Genomic DNA, 20,106 nt, shown 5'->3' on the forward strand with positions numbered 1-20,106 from the left:
ATTCCTGCACAAAGACTTGTATGTGAACGGTCACCGCAGCATTATTCAAACAAACCTAATGTACATCAACTGATGAATGGATCAACAAAATGTACATCCATAAAACTGAATACTATTCACCAACAAAAAGTAATGAACTACTAATATATGGAACGTGGATGAACCTTAATAATATGCCAAGGAAACAAAGCAAGACATTAAAGACTATATATAATTCCGTTTATACATAATTTCTAGAAAAAACAAAAGTATAGTCAAATGGCAGATATGTAGTTGCCTTGTGTAGGAGTAGGAATGGTGATTAACTGCAGTCACAAGAGAACTTTTGGGGGTGACAGTATTCAGAGGTTTGCTTCTGTTGGATTAGTAACTTAACTTACAGACCGTGTACATTTTCACTTACCGTGGGTTTACTACCCCTGAAGACAACACCTGGGCTCAACACTTCAGCACGTCTCCATAGGCTACCTGAAGGACCACCTCTGGTCCCTGCATCACTTTCAGGACACCGTCATAAATTACTCTCTGGTTGAAGCCTTACAGAATCCAGTAAACAGTCAACACTCCAGTAACCTACAATGAGCCCCTACAATGGTCTACTGTAAGTCTATTCATTCAGCCTGAATACTGACTACAACAGGGAATAAGAGAGGACAGGAGAGTAGGGGAAGAAGTGAGTACTCAGTGAAGGTCAGGAGTTAGTTGAGACCATGTGGCCAGAGAACGACTGTGCTCTGGGACGGACATGTGTCAAAGTGGAAGAAACAAGAATGGAGACCCAACTAAATGACTGAGTTAGACAGAAAATGCATGATTAATGGGTAAGGTAAATGAAAACTCTATGTGAATAAACAAAAAAGGTACGTCTGAAATTGCATGGCTATAGAAGCTACCAATGGACATGAAATTGTTAGAAGCACTGTCTTTCTTCAAATGGATCAAGGATAATGCCAGTAAGCAGAAGGACCATAAAGTTAAGGCAAAAAGTTCCTAGGGGGCTCTAGAGAGAATAAGCAAATTGAAGGCTTTTTTATAAATAGTTAAAGGAAAAAAAAGTGTAATGCTATACTTGGTACAACATGACAAACAAAGTGAGTATATTTGATACCACATAATAGAAAGAATACCAAAAATAGAGCAATGAATGGTAAGATTATATTCTTGGGAATGCCTCTTAAATAGCTGTTAAATTCAAACTTAACAGATAGGTCAAACTAAAAAGACACAGAGGAGTGTGATATTATAATATAATAAAGAATATATGTTTGGTCTCTGTCCAGGTTCCTGGCACAGAGCTCCTAAAATCATTGCAATTTCCTGAATGATAGGAGTATTTTCTGTTATTCATAATAAGCCCCCTTACACCATACCTGAGTTTCTGTTAATGACGACTCTTGGTGGGCCTCTAGACCTATAGATTGCTTTAGGATGGGAGCTAGTTGCCAGAGAAACCAGTCATGCGATTAGAAGGCTGAAACTTTCAGCCCTCCCTTCCAAACTCCAGGTAGGGAGGGAAAGAGAAGCAGGAGATGGAGTTCAAACCCTAATAAGCACTGATTTAATCAATCATGCTAGCATAAAGTAACCTCCATAAAAACCCCTAAAACACAGGGTTCTAAAAGCTTCCAGGCTGGTGAACACAATGAGGTACTGAGAGGGTGAGTCGCCCAGAGAAGGCACGAATGATGACTGCACCGCCCCCCCACCCCCGCCAAGACCTTGCCCTAGACTCTCTTACACTGGATTGCTCCTGCTTTGTGGCCTTTAAAATCAACTGGTAAACAGAAGTGAAGTTTCCTCCTGAGCTCTTTGAGCCATTCTAGCAAACTAGCAAACCTTAGGAAAGAGTCACAGGAACCCCCCATTTATGGGCAGTTGATCAGGTGGCCTGCACAGGTGGCCAGTCCAGGTGGAGAACTGCAACTGGTATCTTAAGTGGGGACAGTCTTGTGTGACTGACCCTTTAAACCCGGAGAATCAAACACGGACTCCAGGTGGTTAGCATCAGAAGTGAATTGAATTGCGGGGGCGGAGCAAGATGGTGGAGGAGTAGGAGACCTGGATTTCCTCTGATCTCAGGAATTCAGCTGAATAGGGATCAAACCATTCTGAACACCTACGAACTCAACAGGAGATCGAAGATAAGAAGAGTAACAACACTCTGAACAGAAAAGCGACCACTTTCTGGAAGGTAGGACGTGCGGGGAAGTGAATCCAAGGCGATAGTCGGGAGGACAGACGGCGGGGGAGGGGGCCTCCGGCAGCCGCTTCTGGCAAGTGATAGAGCCGCGGAGCACGAAATCGGAACTTTTAGAAGGCGGCTCCGCTGAGGGACGTCGCTCCAGTGGCTAAGCGGGGGGGTGGAACCCTCGCGGGACAGTGGGGTCTCAGGACCCTCAGGGTCACAGAAAGATCGGGGGGGGTGCCTGACTGCGGCAGAGCTCCCAGGTATTGGAGCGGGGAAGCCGGCTGCAGAGACAGAGCCGAGGCGCGGGCTCTCGGCTCAGGGTGGCCATAAGCTGTGATCCGCGGCCCAGTCGGGCCACTGCTCCTCCAGCAGGGACCCAACAAGCGGCAGATCCGGGGAGACTCCCCTTCCTCCCCCGGGGAGTAGCGGCGTGGGAGCGCACCGCAGGGATCTGCTGGGTTTGGAGACTCCACACCGAGTCGAGTGCCAGAGATAGAAACGCTTGGTCACAGGCCGGGTGAGCATGGAGTGCGGCCGGAGACCAGGGAGACGGGAGTGACTGCTTTTCTCTGGGGGCGCACTGAGGAGCGGGGCCCCAAGTTCTCAGCTCCTCCGGGCAGAGATTGGGAGGCCACCATTTTCACTCTCCTCCTCCAAAGCTGGACGGAAAGCTTGCAGGGAACAAAAAGCTCCTGAGAGCAAACCCGAGCAGCTTGCTTAGCCCGGACCCGCAAAGGCGGGGCAATTCCACCTCCGGCAAAGACATTTGGGAACCACGGCAACAGGCCCCTCCCCCAAAAGATCAGCACGAACAGCCAGCAAGCCAAGACCAGGTTTACCGATCAAGGAGAACGGGAGAACTCCAGCACTAGGGGAATACTGCACATAGGATTCATGGCTTTTTTTTACCATGATTCATTAGTTTTTCAAAGTTAAATTTTTAACCGTTTTTTTAATTTTTCTTTTTCCCTTTTTCAACCAACATCTTATCAATCCCTTTGAAAAAAAATATTTTTCATTTTTAGAGTCATATTCTATCCCTTCATAGTAGATACCCTTATTTTTGGCATATATATATATAAGTTGTTCTCTCTTTAAAATTTTGAGATAGTTTCTTCTAACAGATCAAAATATACCCTAAATCACTAGTGTATGGCTTTGTTCTAGTCTCCTGCCTGATCACATTCTCTCCCTTTTTTTTAATCTTCTTTCTTTTTTCAAACAACTTCTTATCAATTCCTTTTATAAAATGTTTTATAATTTTCATCTTTACAGTCATCTTCCATCCCTTCATTGTATCAACCCTTATTTTGTACATATATGTCCTTCTTTCTTTAAAATTTTAGGAGGCACTTTCTTCTAACAGACCAAAATACACCCAAAATCTAGTGTGTGGCACAGATCTATGCACTAGCCTGATCATATTTGATCATATTGTTTTTTGTTTTGTTTTGTTCTGTTTTTCGTTTTTCTCTTTTTCTTTTTTTTCCTCTTTTTTTCTTTCTTTCCCTTTCTTTTCCCTTGGTTTCAAGTCTTTTCTGGTTTGTTTAGAGTATATTTGCTGGGGACGTTGTTAACCTGTTAGCATTTTGTTCTCTCATTCATCTGTTCTCCTCTGGACAAAATGACAAGACGAAAAAAATCACCTCAGCAAAAAGAACAAGAGGTAGTGCCCTCTGCCAGGGACCTACTCAATACGGACATTAGTACGATGTCGGACCTAGAGTTCAGAATCATGATTTTAAAGATACTAGCTGGGCTTGAAAAAAGCATGGAAGTTATTAGAGAAACCCTTCCTGGAGAAATAAAAGAACTAAAATCTACCAGATTGAAATAAAAAAGGCTATTAATGAAGTGCAATCAAAAATAGGGGCACTGCTAGGATAAATGAGGCAGAAGAGAGAATCAGCAATATGGAAGACCAAATGATGGAAAATAAAGAAGCTGAGAAAAAGAGAGGTAAACAACTACTGGATCACGAGGGCAGAATTCGAGAGATAAGCGATACGATAAGACAAAACAACATTAGAATGATTGGGATCCCAGAAGAAGAAGAAAGAGAAAGAGGGGCAGAAGGTATACTGGAGCAAATTATAGCAGAGAACTTCCCTAATGTGGGGAAGGAAACAGGCATCAAAATCCAGGAGGCACAGAGAACCCTTCTCAAAATCAATAAAAATAGGTCGACACCCCCACATCTAATAGTAAAACTTACGAGTCTCAGAGACAAAGAGAAAATCTTGAAAGCAGCTCAGGAGAAGAGATATGTAACCTACAATGGTAGAAACATTGGATTGGCAACAGACCTATCCACAGAGACCTGGCAGGCCAGAAAGGACTGGCATGATATCTTCAGAGCACTAAACGAGAAAAATACGCAGCCAAGAATACTATGTCCAGCTAGGCTGTCATTGAAAATTGAAGGAGAGATAAAAATCTTCCAGGACAAACAAAAACTAAAGGAATTTGCAAACACGAAACCAGCCCTACAAGAAATATTGAAAGGGGTCCTCTAAGCAAAGAGAGAGCCTAAAAGCAGCACAGACCAGAAAGGAACACAGAAAATATACAGTAACAGTCACCTTACAGGCAATACAATGGCACTAAATTCATATCTTTCAATAGTTACCCTGAATGTAAATGGACTAAATGCCCCAATCAAAAGACACAGGCTATCAGAATGGATTAAAAAACAAGACCCATCGATATGCTGTCTGCAAGAGACTCATTTTAGACCCAAAAACACCCCCAGATTGAAAGCGAGGGGGTGGAAAACCATTTACCATGCTAATGGACACCAAAAGAAAGCTGGGGTGGCAATCCTTGTATCAGACAAATTAGATTTTAAAACAAAGACTGTAATAAGAGATGAGGAAGGACACTATATCCTACTTAAAGGGTCTATCCAACAAGAAGATCTAACAACTGTAAATATCTATGCCCCTAACATGGGAGCAGCCAATTATATAAGGCAATTAATAACAAAAGCAAAGAAACACATTGACAACAATACAATAATAGTGGGGGACTTTAACACCCCCCTGACTGAAATGGACAGATCATCTAAGCAAAAGATCAACAAGGAAATAAAGACTTTAAACGACACACTGGACCAAATGGACTTCACAGATATATTCAGAACATTCCATCCCAAAGCAACGGAATACACATTCTTCTCCAGTGCCCATGGAACATTCTCCAGAATAGATCACATCCTAGGTCACAAATCAGGTCTCAACCGGTACCAAAAGACTGGGATTATTCCCTGCATATTTTCAGACCACAGTGCTTTGAAACTAGAACTCAATCACAAGAGGAAAGTCGGAAAGAACTCAAATACATGGAGGCTAAAGAGCATCCTACTAAAGAATGAATGGGTCAACCAGGAAATTAAAGAATTAAAAAAATTCATGGAAACCAATGAAAATGAAAACACAACTGTTCAAAATCTTTGGGATACAGCAAAGGCAACCCTGAGAGGAAAGTATATAGCAATACAAGCCTTTCTCAAGAAACAAGAAAGGTCTCAAATACACAACCTAAGCCTACACCTAAAGGAGCTAGAGAAAAAACAGCAAATAAAGCCTAAACCCAGCAGGAGAAGAGAAATAATAAAGATCAGAGCAGAAATCAATGAAATAGAAACCAAAAGAACAGTAGAACAGATCAACGAAACTAGGAGCTGGTTCTTTGAAAGAATTAACAAGATTGATAAACCCCTGGCCAGACTTATCCAAAAGAAAAGAGAAATGACCCAAATCGACAAAATCATGAATGAAAGAGGAGAGATCACAACCAACACCAAAGACATACAAACAATTATAAGAACATATTATGAGCAACTACATGCCAGCAAATTAGATAACCTGGAAGAAATGGATGCATTCCTAGAGATGTATCAACCACCAAAATTGAACCAGGAAGAAATAGAAAACCTAAACAGACCTAAGACCACTAAGGAAACTGAAGCAGTCATCAAAAATCTCCCAAAAAACAAGAGCCCAGGGCCAGATGGCTTCCCAGGGGAATTCTACCAAACATTTAAAGAAGAATTAATACCTATTCTCCTGAAACTGTTCCAAAAAATAGAAATGGAAGGAAAACTTCCAAACTCGTTTTATGAGGCCACCATTACCTTGATCCTAAAACCAGACAAAGACCCCATCAAAAAGGAGAATTACAGACCAATATCCTTGACGAACATGGATGCAAAAATTCTCACCAAAATACTAGCCAATAGGATCCAACAGTACATTAAAAGGATTATTCACTATGACCAAGTGGGATTTATCCCTGGGCTGTAAGGTTGGTTCAACATCCGCAAATCAATCAACGTGATACAACATATTAACAAAAGAAAGAACAAGAATCATATGATCCTCTCAATAGATGCTGAAAAAGCATTTGACAAAGTACAGCATCCTTTCTTGATTAAAACTCTTCGGAGTATAGGGATAGAGGGTACATACCTCAATATCATAAAAGCCATCCATGAAAAACCTACAGCGAATATCATTCTCAATGGGGAAAGGCTGAGAGCTTTCCCCCTAAGGTCAGGAACGCGGCAGGGATGTCCACTATCACCACTGCTATTCAACATAATATTAGAAGTCCTAGCCACAGCAATCAGACAACAAAAAGAAATCAAAGGCATCCAAATTGGCAAAGAAGAAGTCAAACTCTCACTATTTGCAAATGATATGATACTTTATGTAGAAAACCAAAAAGACTCCACCCCAAAACTGCTAGAACTCATACAGGAATTCAGTAAAGTGACAGGATATGAAATCAGTGCACAGAAATCAGTGGCATTCCTATACACCAACAACAAGACAGAAGAGAGAGAAATTAAGGAGTCAATCCCATTTACAATTGCACCCAAAACCATAAGATACCTAGAAATAAACCTAACCAAAGAGGCAAAGGATCTGTACTCAGAAAACTATAAAATACTCATGAAAGAAATTGAGGAAGACACAAAGAAATGGAAAAACGCTCCATGCTCATGGATTGGAAGAACAAACACGGTGAAGATGTCAATGCTACCTAGAGCAATCTACACATTCAACGCAATCCCCATCAAAATACCATCCACTTTTTTCAAAGAAATGGAACAAATAATCCTAAAATTTGTATGGAACCAGAAGAGATGCCAAATAGCCAGAGGAATGTTGAAAAAGAAAAGCAAAGCTGGCGGCATCACAATTCCGAACTTCCAGCTCTATTACAAAGCTGTCATCCTCAACACAGTATGGTACTGGCACAAAAACAGACACATAGATCGATGGAACAGAATAGAGAGCCCAGAAATGGACCCTCAACTCTATGGTCAACTAATCTCTGACAAAGCAGGAAAGAATGTCCAATGGAAAAAAAAGACAGTCTCTTCAACAAATGGGTGTTGGGAAAATTGGACAGCCAGATGCAGAAGAATGAAAGTGGACCATTTCTTTACACCACACACAAAAATAGACTCCAAATGGTTGAAAGACCTAAACGTGAGACAGGAGTCCATCAAAATCCTCAAGGAGAACACAGGCAGCAACCTCTTCAACGTCAGCCACAGCAACTTCTTCCTAGAAACATCGCCAAAGGCAAGAGAAGCAAGGGCAAAAATGAACTATTGGAATTTCATCAAGATAAAAAGCTTTTGCACAGCAAAAGAAACAGTCCACAAAACCAAAAGACAACCGACAGAATGGGAGAAGATATTTGCAAATGACATATCAGATAAAGGGCTAGTATCCAAAATCTATAACGAACTTAACAAACTCAACACCCAAAGAACAAATAATCCAATCAAGAAATGGGCAGAAGACATGAACAGACATTTTTCCAAAGACCCAAATGGCCAACAGACACATGAAAAAGTGCTCAGCATCGCTCGGCATCAGGAAAATCCAAATCAAAACCTCAATGAGATATCACCTCACACCAGTCAGAATGGCTAAAATTACCAAGTCAGGAAATGACAGATGTTGGCGGGGATGCGGAGAAAGGGGAACCCTCCTACACTGTTGGTCGGAATGCAAGCTGGTGCAACCACTCTGGAAAACAGTATGGAGGTTCCTCAAACAGTTGAAAATAGAGCTACCATACAATCCAGCAATTGCACTACTGGGTATTTACCACAAAGACACAAATGTAGGGATCTGAAGGGGTACATGCACCCCAATGTTTATAGCAGCAACGTCCACAATAGCCAAACTGTGGAAAGAGCCAAGATGTCCATCGACAGATGAATGGATAAAGAAGATGTGGTCTATATACACAATGGAATATTATGCAGCCATCAAAAGGCATGAGATCTTGCCATTTGCAACGACATGGATGGAACTGGAAGGTTTAATGCTGAGCGAAATAAGTCAATCAGAGAAAGACATGTATCGTATGACCTCACTGATATGAGGAATTCTTAATCTCAGGAAACAAACTGAGGGTTGCTGGAGTGGTGGGGGGGGTGGGAGGGATGGGGTGGCTGGGTGATAGACACTGGGGAGGGTATGTGCTATGGCGAGTGCTGTGAATTGTGCAAGACTGTTGAATCACAGTTCTGTACCTCTGAAACAAATAATGCAATATATGTTAAAAAAAAAAAAGAAGATAGCAGGAGGGGAAGAATGAAGGGGGGTAAATCGGAGGGGCAGATGAACCATGAGAGACGATGGACTCTGAAAAACAAACTGAGGGTTCTAGAGGGGAGGGGGGTGGGGGGATGGGTTAGCCTGGTGATGGGTATTAAAGAGGGCACGTTCTGCGTGGAGCACTGGTGTTATGCACAAACAATGAATCATGGAACACTACATCCAAAACTAATGATGTAATGTATGGTGATTAACATAACAATAAAATTTCTTTAAAAATTAAGTGAATTGAATTGCTGGACACCCATATGGTGTCTGGATAACTGCAGAACTCACCTTTGGTATAGGAAAATATCCCAGAAGGCGGCTGACAGCAATATATTCAAGAATATTCATCACTGCCCCCCAAATATCCTCTCCTTTACCAGTAAGTTCATACCCTCTCCTTTACCAGTAAGTTCTCATGCGAGTTGACTACAAATTTCATTATCTCAAAACCATTTTCACATGTGGGTCTTTAAGATTTCAGAAACATTACAAGTGTAACAACAAAATCAGGCTTTATCATGCAAACGGAACCTAGATCCTAGGTTCTCCTTAATACAGTACCCTTGTGGGACAAAAGTAAAAACATAAATATATATATATAAAACTTACTAAGTAAACTGTCGAACATGTCTAAATCCAAATCTGTGGATCTCTTTTGCTGCTGAGCTACTAATTGGCAAAAGTCCTGAGCAGCTCTCACAATATCTGCTTTTCCATCTTCTGGGGAGAGCACCTTCACTGCCGATTGGCAATTTAAAACTGGAGGAAAAAATAAACAAGTTATTACGTAAAACATCCTGTTCCAGACATATTTCAAAATCCATTTCAAGAAATATTAAGTTCAGACTAAAATAAAAGTATAGTTCTTATAGTAAACAAGAATCATTTAAGTCCCTCAAATTCAATATCAAAACATACCTATCTACACTCCTCTAAAAGGACTCACACATCACAGTTGTGTATATATATTTATATACTGCCTTCCTCTTAGAGAGCTCAGAGACCTCGTATCTCTGAATGAAACCTCTAGAAAATAGGAATTAGAGGCTAGTTTACAATTTTCACTCATCTAAAATGTCATCTACAATCATAGTACAGTTAGCAATAACGAGAGAAGATCAAAATGAAGAGTGTAGGAAAAAAAATGTGTTTCAACGGAATAGGTATTGTCCACCTTATGAGATTCTGCTTCTATGGGACCTATCTTATAATTGATAGGATTCTAGGTAACTGACAGCAATGCCAAATTCTTATCTATCGACATGCAAATTCTTTCTTGTCTGGTACAGGTTCAATTATCTTCTCTGTAACCCCATAGAAAAACTAGTTTTGCCTCCATTTACATATTCATTTCAATATTCCTGATCTGTGTGTCCATTCTCTGGACTCTCTTTTGAACTGGTTACAAAATCTGCCTGGTTCCTGGTTGTTTATGAGTTAAATAAAATCTTTAATATGTGTTTATTTTTTAATATCTATGAAATTCATAATTTTATCTTTTTCCAAAAATTATCTTTGAACAAGAAGAAAGAAAAGTCTAAATCTGATGATTAAAGAGGGTGACAGTAAAGACCTAGAGGGCAAAATGAATGAAAGAGTGACAGAATTTGCCCTGAAACACAAAACACATCTGCATAAGTTAGATAATGAATTTTACACTCATGCTTACCTTGATCATCTTTGTCATTACTATTTGCAAACTCTGGTGAGTATTTCGAACAATCTAAGCCCAAAAGTTCCTGCTGTTGTTTTAAAATTTCATCCATCAATCTGGAATTATTTCTTTTGAAAATACCTTAAAAAGAAAAAAAGCAAGTAAATCCCGACTAGGTGAATTTATCCTCTTCAACAATTAATGGATGTTTGTTGTGAAAACAACACTGCTCCCAGAACTGAACAAATTCCAAATGAGGTAGGGGCTGATTCAATCTTAAACTAGAATATAAAAGAAAAACAACAAAACTTTGTTAACACAACAGTCTGGAATCAACCTAATGTAAAAAAAAAAAAAAGGACAGAGTGACTACTTGAGTCAGTATGAATATGATAAAATTAGACCAAGAAAGACATTTTAAGACATCATTTACTTGAAACCTTTATTTACAGATTAAGAAACTGAGACCCAAAGTCCTGAAGAGACTTACCCAAGAATTTAAAAACTGCAGCAGCGATCTAGAGCCCTTATCTTCCTGACTCCCAGTCCAATGAACTTTCCTTGCAGATTCACTTCGTGCATTCAATACTATTACCTTAATTTGATTAGTTTTTTTTTTAAAGATTTTTATTTATTTATTTGAGAGAGAGCACCTGAGTGCATGTAGGGGGAGGGGCAGAGGGAGAGGGAGAGTCTCAAGCAGACTCTGGGCCTAGCATGGAACCCAATGGGGGCTTGATCCCACAACCCCGAGATCACAACCTGAGCTGAAACGAAGAGTTGGACACCCAACCAACTGCACCACCCAGGTGCCCCTTGATATTTTTTTTTTAAGATTTTATTTATTTGACAGAGAGAGAGAGAGAGGGCACAGCAGGGGGAGCGGCAGAGGCAGAGGGAGAAGCAGGCTCCCCGCCGAGCAGGGAGCCCGATGTGGGGCTCGATCCCAGGTCCCTGAGATCATGACCTGAGCCAAAGGCAGCTGCTTAACCAACTGAGCCACCCAGGAGCCCCTTGATTCTTTTTAATAAGAGGAACTACTATGAATTATGTAAAAAGTAGACAGAATATACAAAAGTAACAAAACCAAAATTTAGTAAATTCAAACAAAGCATGGAAAATATGCTACATAAAACTGTGTCTGATCCTTTAACCCTGCACAGAAGAGTTAAAATTTTCAATTGCTATTAGGTCACTGAGAAAGATGAAGAAACTATGTTTAATATAAAACTAATAAAGAGAGCTTTAAAAATAAGTGACAAGTTTTTAGCTGTTTTCAGAGGGGCAGCTTTCTAGTGGCAGCTTTTTTACTTCTATCAAGTGTTCCTCCTCTATACTCTGTCAGATTTGACTTTAAAGCACTTCAAGGATTAAATGGGAGAGAGAACACAGTAAAGATAAATACAAAATAACACAGAATCTGCTGTATATACATGTCAACTTGGTGGTATTATGTGTAACAGCAGTTCAAAGATAAAAAAAGCAGTCTCCTTTACTTTGTAGGGAAAGGCTTTGTAAAATAAGCAAGACCTGAGCTGAGCTGACTTGAGAAACTTAAAAGAAAATGGAGAAGATACTGTTTTTAAGAAAAAACACTGAATACCCAAAAGACAGACAAATGTTGCTGGTGCAAAGGATTTGAGAAAAGGGGATACACCTAATTTTCATTTCATGTTGTCTACCAAACAGGTAACCAACAATTTCTAAGCAATGTGGGAATGGTGGAAATTTATAACTTTGGGAAAATTAACCTTACAACACTATAGAGAAAGTCAGGCAGGAGAGTACTGTAATAGTCCACTCATAACTTGATGAAGCAATGGAAGGAGTTCATTATAAAAGAACTGAGAGAATGAAGAGCATGACTTAATTAGAGGTGAACACAGAAAATTCCATGGCTTTAATCCTAGCTAACAGAAAATGACTTTTTTTTAAAGTGGGGAAATTCTAGAAGAGACCTGGTTTGAAGGAAAATAAGCTTAGTTTTAGACAGCTGATGACAGAATATTTAGGCAGGGGGTACTGAAAAAGTGATTAAGACACATGCGGGAATGACATTCAAAAGAGGTCGTATAAATACCACATGGGTAGAGATCTTAACTATTTTGCTTACCAAGGACCAGCACAGTGCCTGGCATAGAACAGACACTCAACACATAAATGTCTGCTGAAAGAAGACAACAGGTCAGACACTGGCTGCGGGACTTCAAAAGACCTCTTTAGGGTAAATGACATTTCAGCTGGCCAATGAAGAAGTAGGAGAATTCTACAGGGGCGGGGCTGGGAAGGTAACATAACACAAGATGGAGGATGGAGACATAAACATACATTTGGGAGTCATCCTCCTCGAGGTGAAAGCCAAACATACACACAAGAAATGAGAAATAAGATCTCCAAAGGTAAGGAAGCATACATGGGGGAGAGTAGGGGGCTAAGGTTGTGGCTCCTTTATGAAAGCCCACAATCGTAAGATTAAAAGCCAGGAAATATAAAAGCGAACATTGTATAGTACCCATATCCAGAGTGAAATTAAACAAAAAAATAGTCCCAAATACAATTTTTAAAGAAAGGTGATTAATATCAGAAGCTATTTGAAAAACAATGTTTAGTATAGTAACACTTGTGCAATAATACAGATATGTAGGATATAAACATCTTCAAGTCAATCATAAAATTCACATGTATGACAAAAGCATATACTACAATACAACTATATAATACAGACTTGGTAATGTTACAAGATTTCCAATTACTTATACAAATAAAAGATAATTTAGACCGCACTTTGGTCTATGGAAGGCATATGAATTTTAAAAATAATGCAAAATCTCCACAACACTACTGCCAGGACATATGGAACTTATTAAAATGTTAAATCAATTTTTCATATGAGCTAAGGTTATTCATTTCAATAGTAACCTACCAGTAGGAGCCCTTGCTTTTGTCTATTTACACTGCACTGATCCCTTCCTTTGATACTCTAAAGACCTATGCTTCAGTTCTCACCAATGCACTCATCTTTGCCTTAGCTTCCAGATTCAAGTGGTTACACGTTACAGGAACTCTTGCTCTCTCCAAATCAATGGGTGATATTCTTTATCACCAAAACGGTTACCGCCTCTTCTCAATCTATATCCTTTCCTTTTCAATCTTTCTGAAGTGTTACCATTAATGACGACCCTGCTTCCTTTTCAAAATTCTATCCTTACCCCAGCTTGTCTGGATGCCCTTTCTTGGTTCCACTCCCAACATGCTCCTTGAATGGCCCCTTCTCGCTCTGCACTGAACCCTTCCCCTCTTCCCACCTGTAACTGCAGCTTACTCCTAGAGTTCCTATCTCTGCCCTCTCTTTCTGTCCACGTGCTCCTTTCTCTAAGTCTAGTCACCCACAGGATTTTACGACCACTTGGGGCGGGCCAGGACAAGGGTAAGATGAGTGAGACAAAACTTAACGGGGCACCAAAAAAACCCGTAATTAAGATAAATAATAATTTAATGCAATATCTTTAACAACTTAATGCAAAAACATCCAAGATGAACAAAACATTAAAATTTTAAGTAAAAACAGGACCAGCATTTGATGAACAATTCTAGTTCATTCAAATATCTAATTCTACCTAGAAGTTCTGTAAGCATCTGAAAATGAACCAACCTAAAACTTAGCAGCTTATCTTTTAAAGCTAGTTCTCAAACACTTACATCAAGTTTGTTTGTTTTTTTTTTAATGGAGCAGTACTATACGTGTAAAACTTACATGCACTTAGTGACAAGGCCTGGAAAAGAATAGGTAACATGAGAACAGTGAATGTAAAAGGATGATGGGACAGTAGGTGATCTGAAATCATAACTGCTATTAAACTATCTATATAATTAAAAGAAAAAAAAAGGCATAGCCTTTCTGTTGTTCTATTTTTAATAAAGACATCACTATCTGCCCAGTCACCCAGGCATCTTCTCTACTCTCCAGTATTTTCACTACCACCTCCAATGCCCTATTAATATGCTAAACCCATATACTCGCCTACAGCAATATTTCCCATATCCATTTCCATTTGTTCCTTGTCCCCAACTGGTTTCAAGCGATACTCTTCTTTAAAATATTACAATCACCTTCCAATGGGTTTTCTTGCCCCTTCTAGCATGTATTACTAGACTGGCAACCAGATTAATCTTTGGGTTCATCTTCAATCCTGACATATTCCAATTTTAATATCTCCAATGGCCCCCCAAATGCTTAATGTATTAAGAACATACTGCTCAGATCAGCATTAAGATTGTGCCTAGGGACGCCTGGGTGGCTCAGTCGGTTAAGCGTGTGCCTTCAGCTCAGGTCATGGCCCCAGGGTCCTGGGATTGAGTCCTGCATCATGCTCCTTGCTCAGAGGGGAGCCTGCTTCTCCCTCTGCCTGTCACTTGCCCTGCTTGTGTGCTTGATCTCTCTCTGACAAATAAATAAAATCTCAAAAAAAAAAAAAAAGATTGCAGCCAATTGTTTCCACATTTGGTGGGTGGAAATAATTTATATTTATGGAAAAAAATGAATCTATTTCACTGTAGTACTCTATTCCCAGCAAATCAGAATTGCCTTATGTTCCCCCCCAAAACATATGATGTGAGTCCAACCTCCATCCTTTATATTACCTTCCCAGCCCCATGCCTAATAAAACTCTTCAGAGGCCAGCCAAAATGTCACTTACCCTCAAGAAGCCCTTCCAAAATCCCCCCAGCCAGATATGCCCCATTCCTCCTCAGACTCACCCTCACTCCCTCCAAACTCCATAATAAACAATATTCTACTTATTATAATTATAGCTTAATCCCCCTACTGAACTGTAGTCTTACTTATGAACTTGTGTCTTACTCATCTCTTTTTCCCTAAGCCACCTTCCACATAGCAGTTCAATGTTTATTTAATAAACTGAATTATCAGTGCACAAAGTGCCACCTAACAACAAAACCTAAATGGACATGTCACTGAATGGAATTTTTAAGAAGTTTCCAGGAAGCTCTCACAATAAAAGCAGGCACTTCCTTAATGCACACAGGCAGAAATTCTGTTAAAAGGAAGAATACAGAGGCACAGTTACAAGGTATTTTTTATAAAGATGTTCATAAGGTTATTTTAAACACAACCTTTATCTTGGCTGATTTGGATGGAGAAATTAAATATACAAGTATAGCTTGTGAGAAGTGCTAAATACACAAAGCACAGTATCAGCAAAATGATTCCTGATACCTCATAGCTTGCCCCGTCCAGAAATCTTGATTATACACCATACCTATCCTACTTACCTATAAGCGATACTATCCACTTAAAATTTTCTTCAGGATTCAAAGTGTACTCACACATATTTCACAATATACACAAGAAATGCAACAAGATGTAAGATCGCCTTTGACTAAGAAAGGCAATTCCTCTACTAATATCATAGTATGATATTACCAAGTATTTATACTTATGGAGTTTTTTTTTTCATATCATAATTCATCTTGTTTGCCTTCACAGAATCTCAACAAAAGCCAAAATGTTGTAATAAAAGAAACTATCACAAAAGTCATTTTATGTAAAAGGAAGCTGGGACCACATTCATTCAGAAATAACTGACCTAAGGGAAAAACAATTGCAAATACATTTTTGAGAAAATCATACTTTACAGAATCATACAGTAATAAGCTGAAATAATTATTTTATCCCATCTTTTTACAGATGAGGAAATAGACCCAAAAAGGTCAAGCTACTGTCCTTGGTCAAGAGTTTTTAAGACTTTGGCCTGAAATCCAGGTCTCTTGGATTCTACTTACTCAGTTCAGTAACTATTTCTAACATTGATAAATACACAATGCTAAACCCACTTTACTAACAGACCCATTACATTTTGAATTCCCCGCCCCCAAAGTTGAACTCTATTAAATATATACAACTACCCTTTTTACAAATAAGCAGCATCTTTTGAAAAACTAGGACTAGAGCTCTTTTTTAAAAGACTTTTAAGAAGGTTTCATAGGGCTGTTATTTAAATTCTTTAAGAATGATTTAGGAATCTAAAATAAGTTTTTGCAATAATAATTTAAAGAATTCTGTGTTATGTTTTGTTGCTCTACTAGTTCATGTACTCTTAATTTCCTAAGTATGAACCAAATGTAAATATAGAGAAAAGATATATGAAAGAACTATTTTTAAAAACACACACATGCACATGCACACACACCCAGGAACAGCTATAATTTCCATAAAAAAATAAAAGATTATGCCAGGAAAACTGGACTTCAGAAAGGTTACTATGTGTTTGGTATTTCTTGATAAACATTAGCTGTGCACTTTGGGGGCCAAATGTAAACTTTTTGTAGTCTTAAGAAAGAACTATTTTAAATTCTAGTATTCAAATCTACATACAATGCTCAATGTTTAATCAACAAGCTAAGGTAACGTCCCCTAACCATTCATCCTAAACCCAATGTCCCCAACCTCCTATCATAACACTTCCAGTTTTTAGTATTTCCTAGACTTTGTTCTCCTGAATGTGTAATCCTGGCTTAAATGATCATGCAATTTTGTATCGTTTTTTTCACTTTTGTAACATGTATCCTTCCTTAGCGCTAATCTCCTGATTATTATAACAATTGCATTATTTAACAAAAAAGTCTTTGCTGATTTTGTTCAGCTCTCAAAATACAAAAATCAATACTTTCAGAACTGAGATTACTACTACTATAGCTATTGCATATTCTCTCAGCATTTAGGTTTTCATCATATTCAAGGAAAAGAAAAATGCCAGTATAACTGGTGAACATAGAAAGTGGAATGAAGAGCATTATATGAGGTCAGACAGAGATGGAGGCAAAAGGGTAATACAAAGGGGTCTGTGGGCCTTAGTAATGAGAAATGAGAAAACATTCCAAGTACTATAGGAAGCTGTTGGAAGGTTTTATTCAGAGTTCGAATGACGTTAACAAAAAAGATCACCTTACTGGTGAGTAAAGAATGGATTATACAGGGGCCAGAATACAAATGAAGACCAATCAGGTGGTTAGAGCAACAATCCAGGTGAAAGATAATAACTCAAACTGGGGGTGCCTGGGTGGCTCAGTTGGTTGAGAGACTGTCTTCGGCTCAGGTCATGATCCTGGAGTCCTGGGATCAAGTCCCGCATCGGGCTCCTTGCTCAGCAGGGAGTCTGCTTCTCCCTCTGACCCTCCCCCCTCTCATGTGCTTTCTCTCTCTCAAATAAATAAAATCGAAAGAAAAGAAAAGAAAAGAAAAGAAAAGAAAAGAGAAGGAAGGAAGAAAGAAAGAAAGAAAAAAAGAATGAAAGAACGAACTCAAACTGGGGTGGCTGCAATGGACAACCAAAACAAGGGTCGAATTTGAAACATATTCTAGAGGAAAGGGCCAAGGATGCCTGTTGACACATTACAGGTGGAATATGATGTAAGAGACTCAAAGAGGACATCTAAGTTTTTATTCGAGCAACTGGTTGGAAGGTACTAGTATTTTTTAAGGTAAGAAAAAGAGAGAGACAGAGGTCTGGGGTGGGGGGAAATTCAAGAGTACTGTTTTGGACATGTTAAGTATCTGAGATGTCGAATAAAAGTGAACCCTGTTAGGCAGTGAGTTGGATATAGAAGTCTGGAATTATGGGAGAGATCAGGACTGGAGATACAAATCTGGGTACGAGCATTTAAAGGATATCTAAAGTGATCATATTGGAGAAAGGGATCTGGGACAGGGGTCAGCAAACTGCTGCTATGGGAATGCAGCCACACCCACTCATTTATGACTGCTCTTTGGTCTCAATGGCAGAATTGAGTAGTTGTAACAAGGACTTCTAACCCACTAGGCCTAAAATAGTTACTAGCTGGCCCTTTAAGAAAAAGTTTGATGACCCTTGAGATAGAATGAACAAGAGAATGACAAGGGCATATATATATATATAAGCGGCACAAAACTCTAGGACACTCCAATATTTAGAAATGGAACAAATGAAGAGAAGCCAGAAGGCTCAGAAGGAACAGAGAGCAAGACAGGAAGAAATCCAAGCATACACGATGTCACGGAAGCCAGGAGAGAAGTATTTCAAAGAGAGTGGAATTAAGTATGCTCTATCCACCTATTAGATTATATACTGTATTCAGGACCCTTACTGTAGTCTTTTTGAGATCTCTATTAATTAAAATGACATTTTAGAATTATAGGTTCAATATTTAGTCTACCCTTTCAAGCATGCATACATTAACTGGGTAATACAACCATGACATACATACTTTTTTCAAATTAAGGGAACCAAGTAAGAAGGAGTTTAATTAGACAAGTATTCAATCAGCAAATCTTATCGGCATTCCTTAAACACTGCTTCTTTTAAAATTTATGTGAAATGAATAATGAATTCCATAAAATGAGACTTCTAAAGCACATATTTAATATATCTTCTTTCAAATCTGAAATTAGAATTTTTACCATGGTTATCCCCTCCTTTCTACAGAAACAGACTTCAAGAAACACCTAACAACAAGTATTTTTAAGGACAAGGAATGGGGCATGTGGGGGCTCAGTTGGTTAAGCGTCTGCCTTCAGCTCAGGTCAGGATCCCAGGGTCCTGGGATCGAGTCCCGCATGGGGCTGCCTGCTCAGCTCCCTCTGCTGCTCCCCCTGCTTGTGCTCTGTCAAATAAATAAAATCTTAAAAAAAAAAAAAGATAAGGGAAGAGAGAAAAGTGGAATAAACACTAAAACAATCTCTCCTAATTATAAAACATCTAACCAGCTATAGAATGTAATACTTCTTTATAAATGCCCATCCTTCAAAATGGCTTACCTTTTATCCTTTTAAACTAGACACTTCAGTAAGTTACCTAGTGGTTACCCCCTCATTTAATTTCTCTAACAATCCAATTACACTATCAGAGGCAATCTTCAGAGAAGATAACATATACTAATGAAGCAATTATTTACAATTTAAAAAAACTACCATTAAAATTTTACATGACTAAAACAGTCGTAACAAAATAAATCTTACAGGCCACTAAACAATTTTATCTTAAGGGAGAGCCCCAGGATACTTCACAGAACACCAATTACACTGAGCCGAGTGTGCTGTGGCAAGGGAAGACATAGGAGTGAGGGTGGCACTGCATAATGCAACAAGCGGTTGCAGGAGAGAGGTGTGAAATGAACAAACCCCATGGGCTTTCGTAGCCTCTGGGTGCACATTTTAAAAATGAGAAGAGTGTCTTCACAGACTCTGCTTACCTGACAAAGAAATAGTTCAACACAGAGCAGGAGTTCCACAAAATTAAATCTAGTTGATTAAAAAAGTATGTCCTATGATTCACAGGATTAGCCTTTGTAATAGTGGTATGAAGAAAATTCTACTTGCCTTCAAATATGTTATAAATCATTTCCATTACCTGTAGATAAGTACCACTTTAATCAAGGCTTTAAGATGACCCAGCATAATTAGGAATAGTACTAAAAGTGACATTATAGTCACATTCTCTTACCAGTGGAAGTCAGTGTAGCAAAACGGTTAAGTAGAAAACCTTTGCAATAGTACCTAGTTCAAATTCTAGATCTGCTCCTTACTAGATATGGGTGCTTGGCTTTCAGTGTCTTGATGTGCAAAACTGCTAAGGATT

At 39.1% G+C, this 20,106-nt stretch overlaps 1 protein-coding gene across 1 annotated transcript in view; it reads right to left on the minus strand.

Moving 5' to 3' along the window:
* The window catches only part of NUS1 (NUS1 dehydrodolichyl diphosphate synthase subunit), a 33,165-nt gene that overhangs the window by 9,194 nt on the left and 3,865 nt on the right, over window positions 1-20,106 (minus strand). Inside the window, exons 2-3 of the mRNA XM_028117093.2 lie at window positions 10,490-10,615; window positions 9,430-9,579 (exon numbers count right to left, since the gene is read on the minus strand). Of these exons, the coding sequence (XP_027972894.1) occupies window positions 9,430-9,579; window positions 10,490-10,615 (276 nt within the window). The remainder of the gene's footprint in view (window positions 1-9,429; window positions 9,580-10,489; window positions 10,616-20,106) is intronic.

Source organism: Eumetopias jubatus, unplaced genomic scaffold (genome assembly GCF_037043125.1).
Source record: "Eumetopias jubatus isolate StellerSeaLion01/CBP00866 unplaced genomic scaffold, mEumJub1_p1.0 scaffold_6, whole genome shotgun sequence".
Classification (NCBI taxonomy): Eukaryota; Metazoa; Chordata; class Mammalia; order Carnivora; family Otariidae; genus Eumetopias; species Eumetopias jubatus.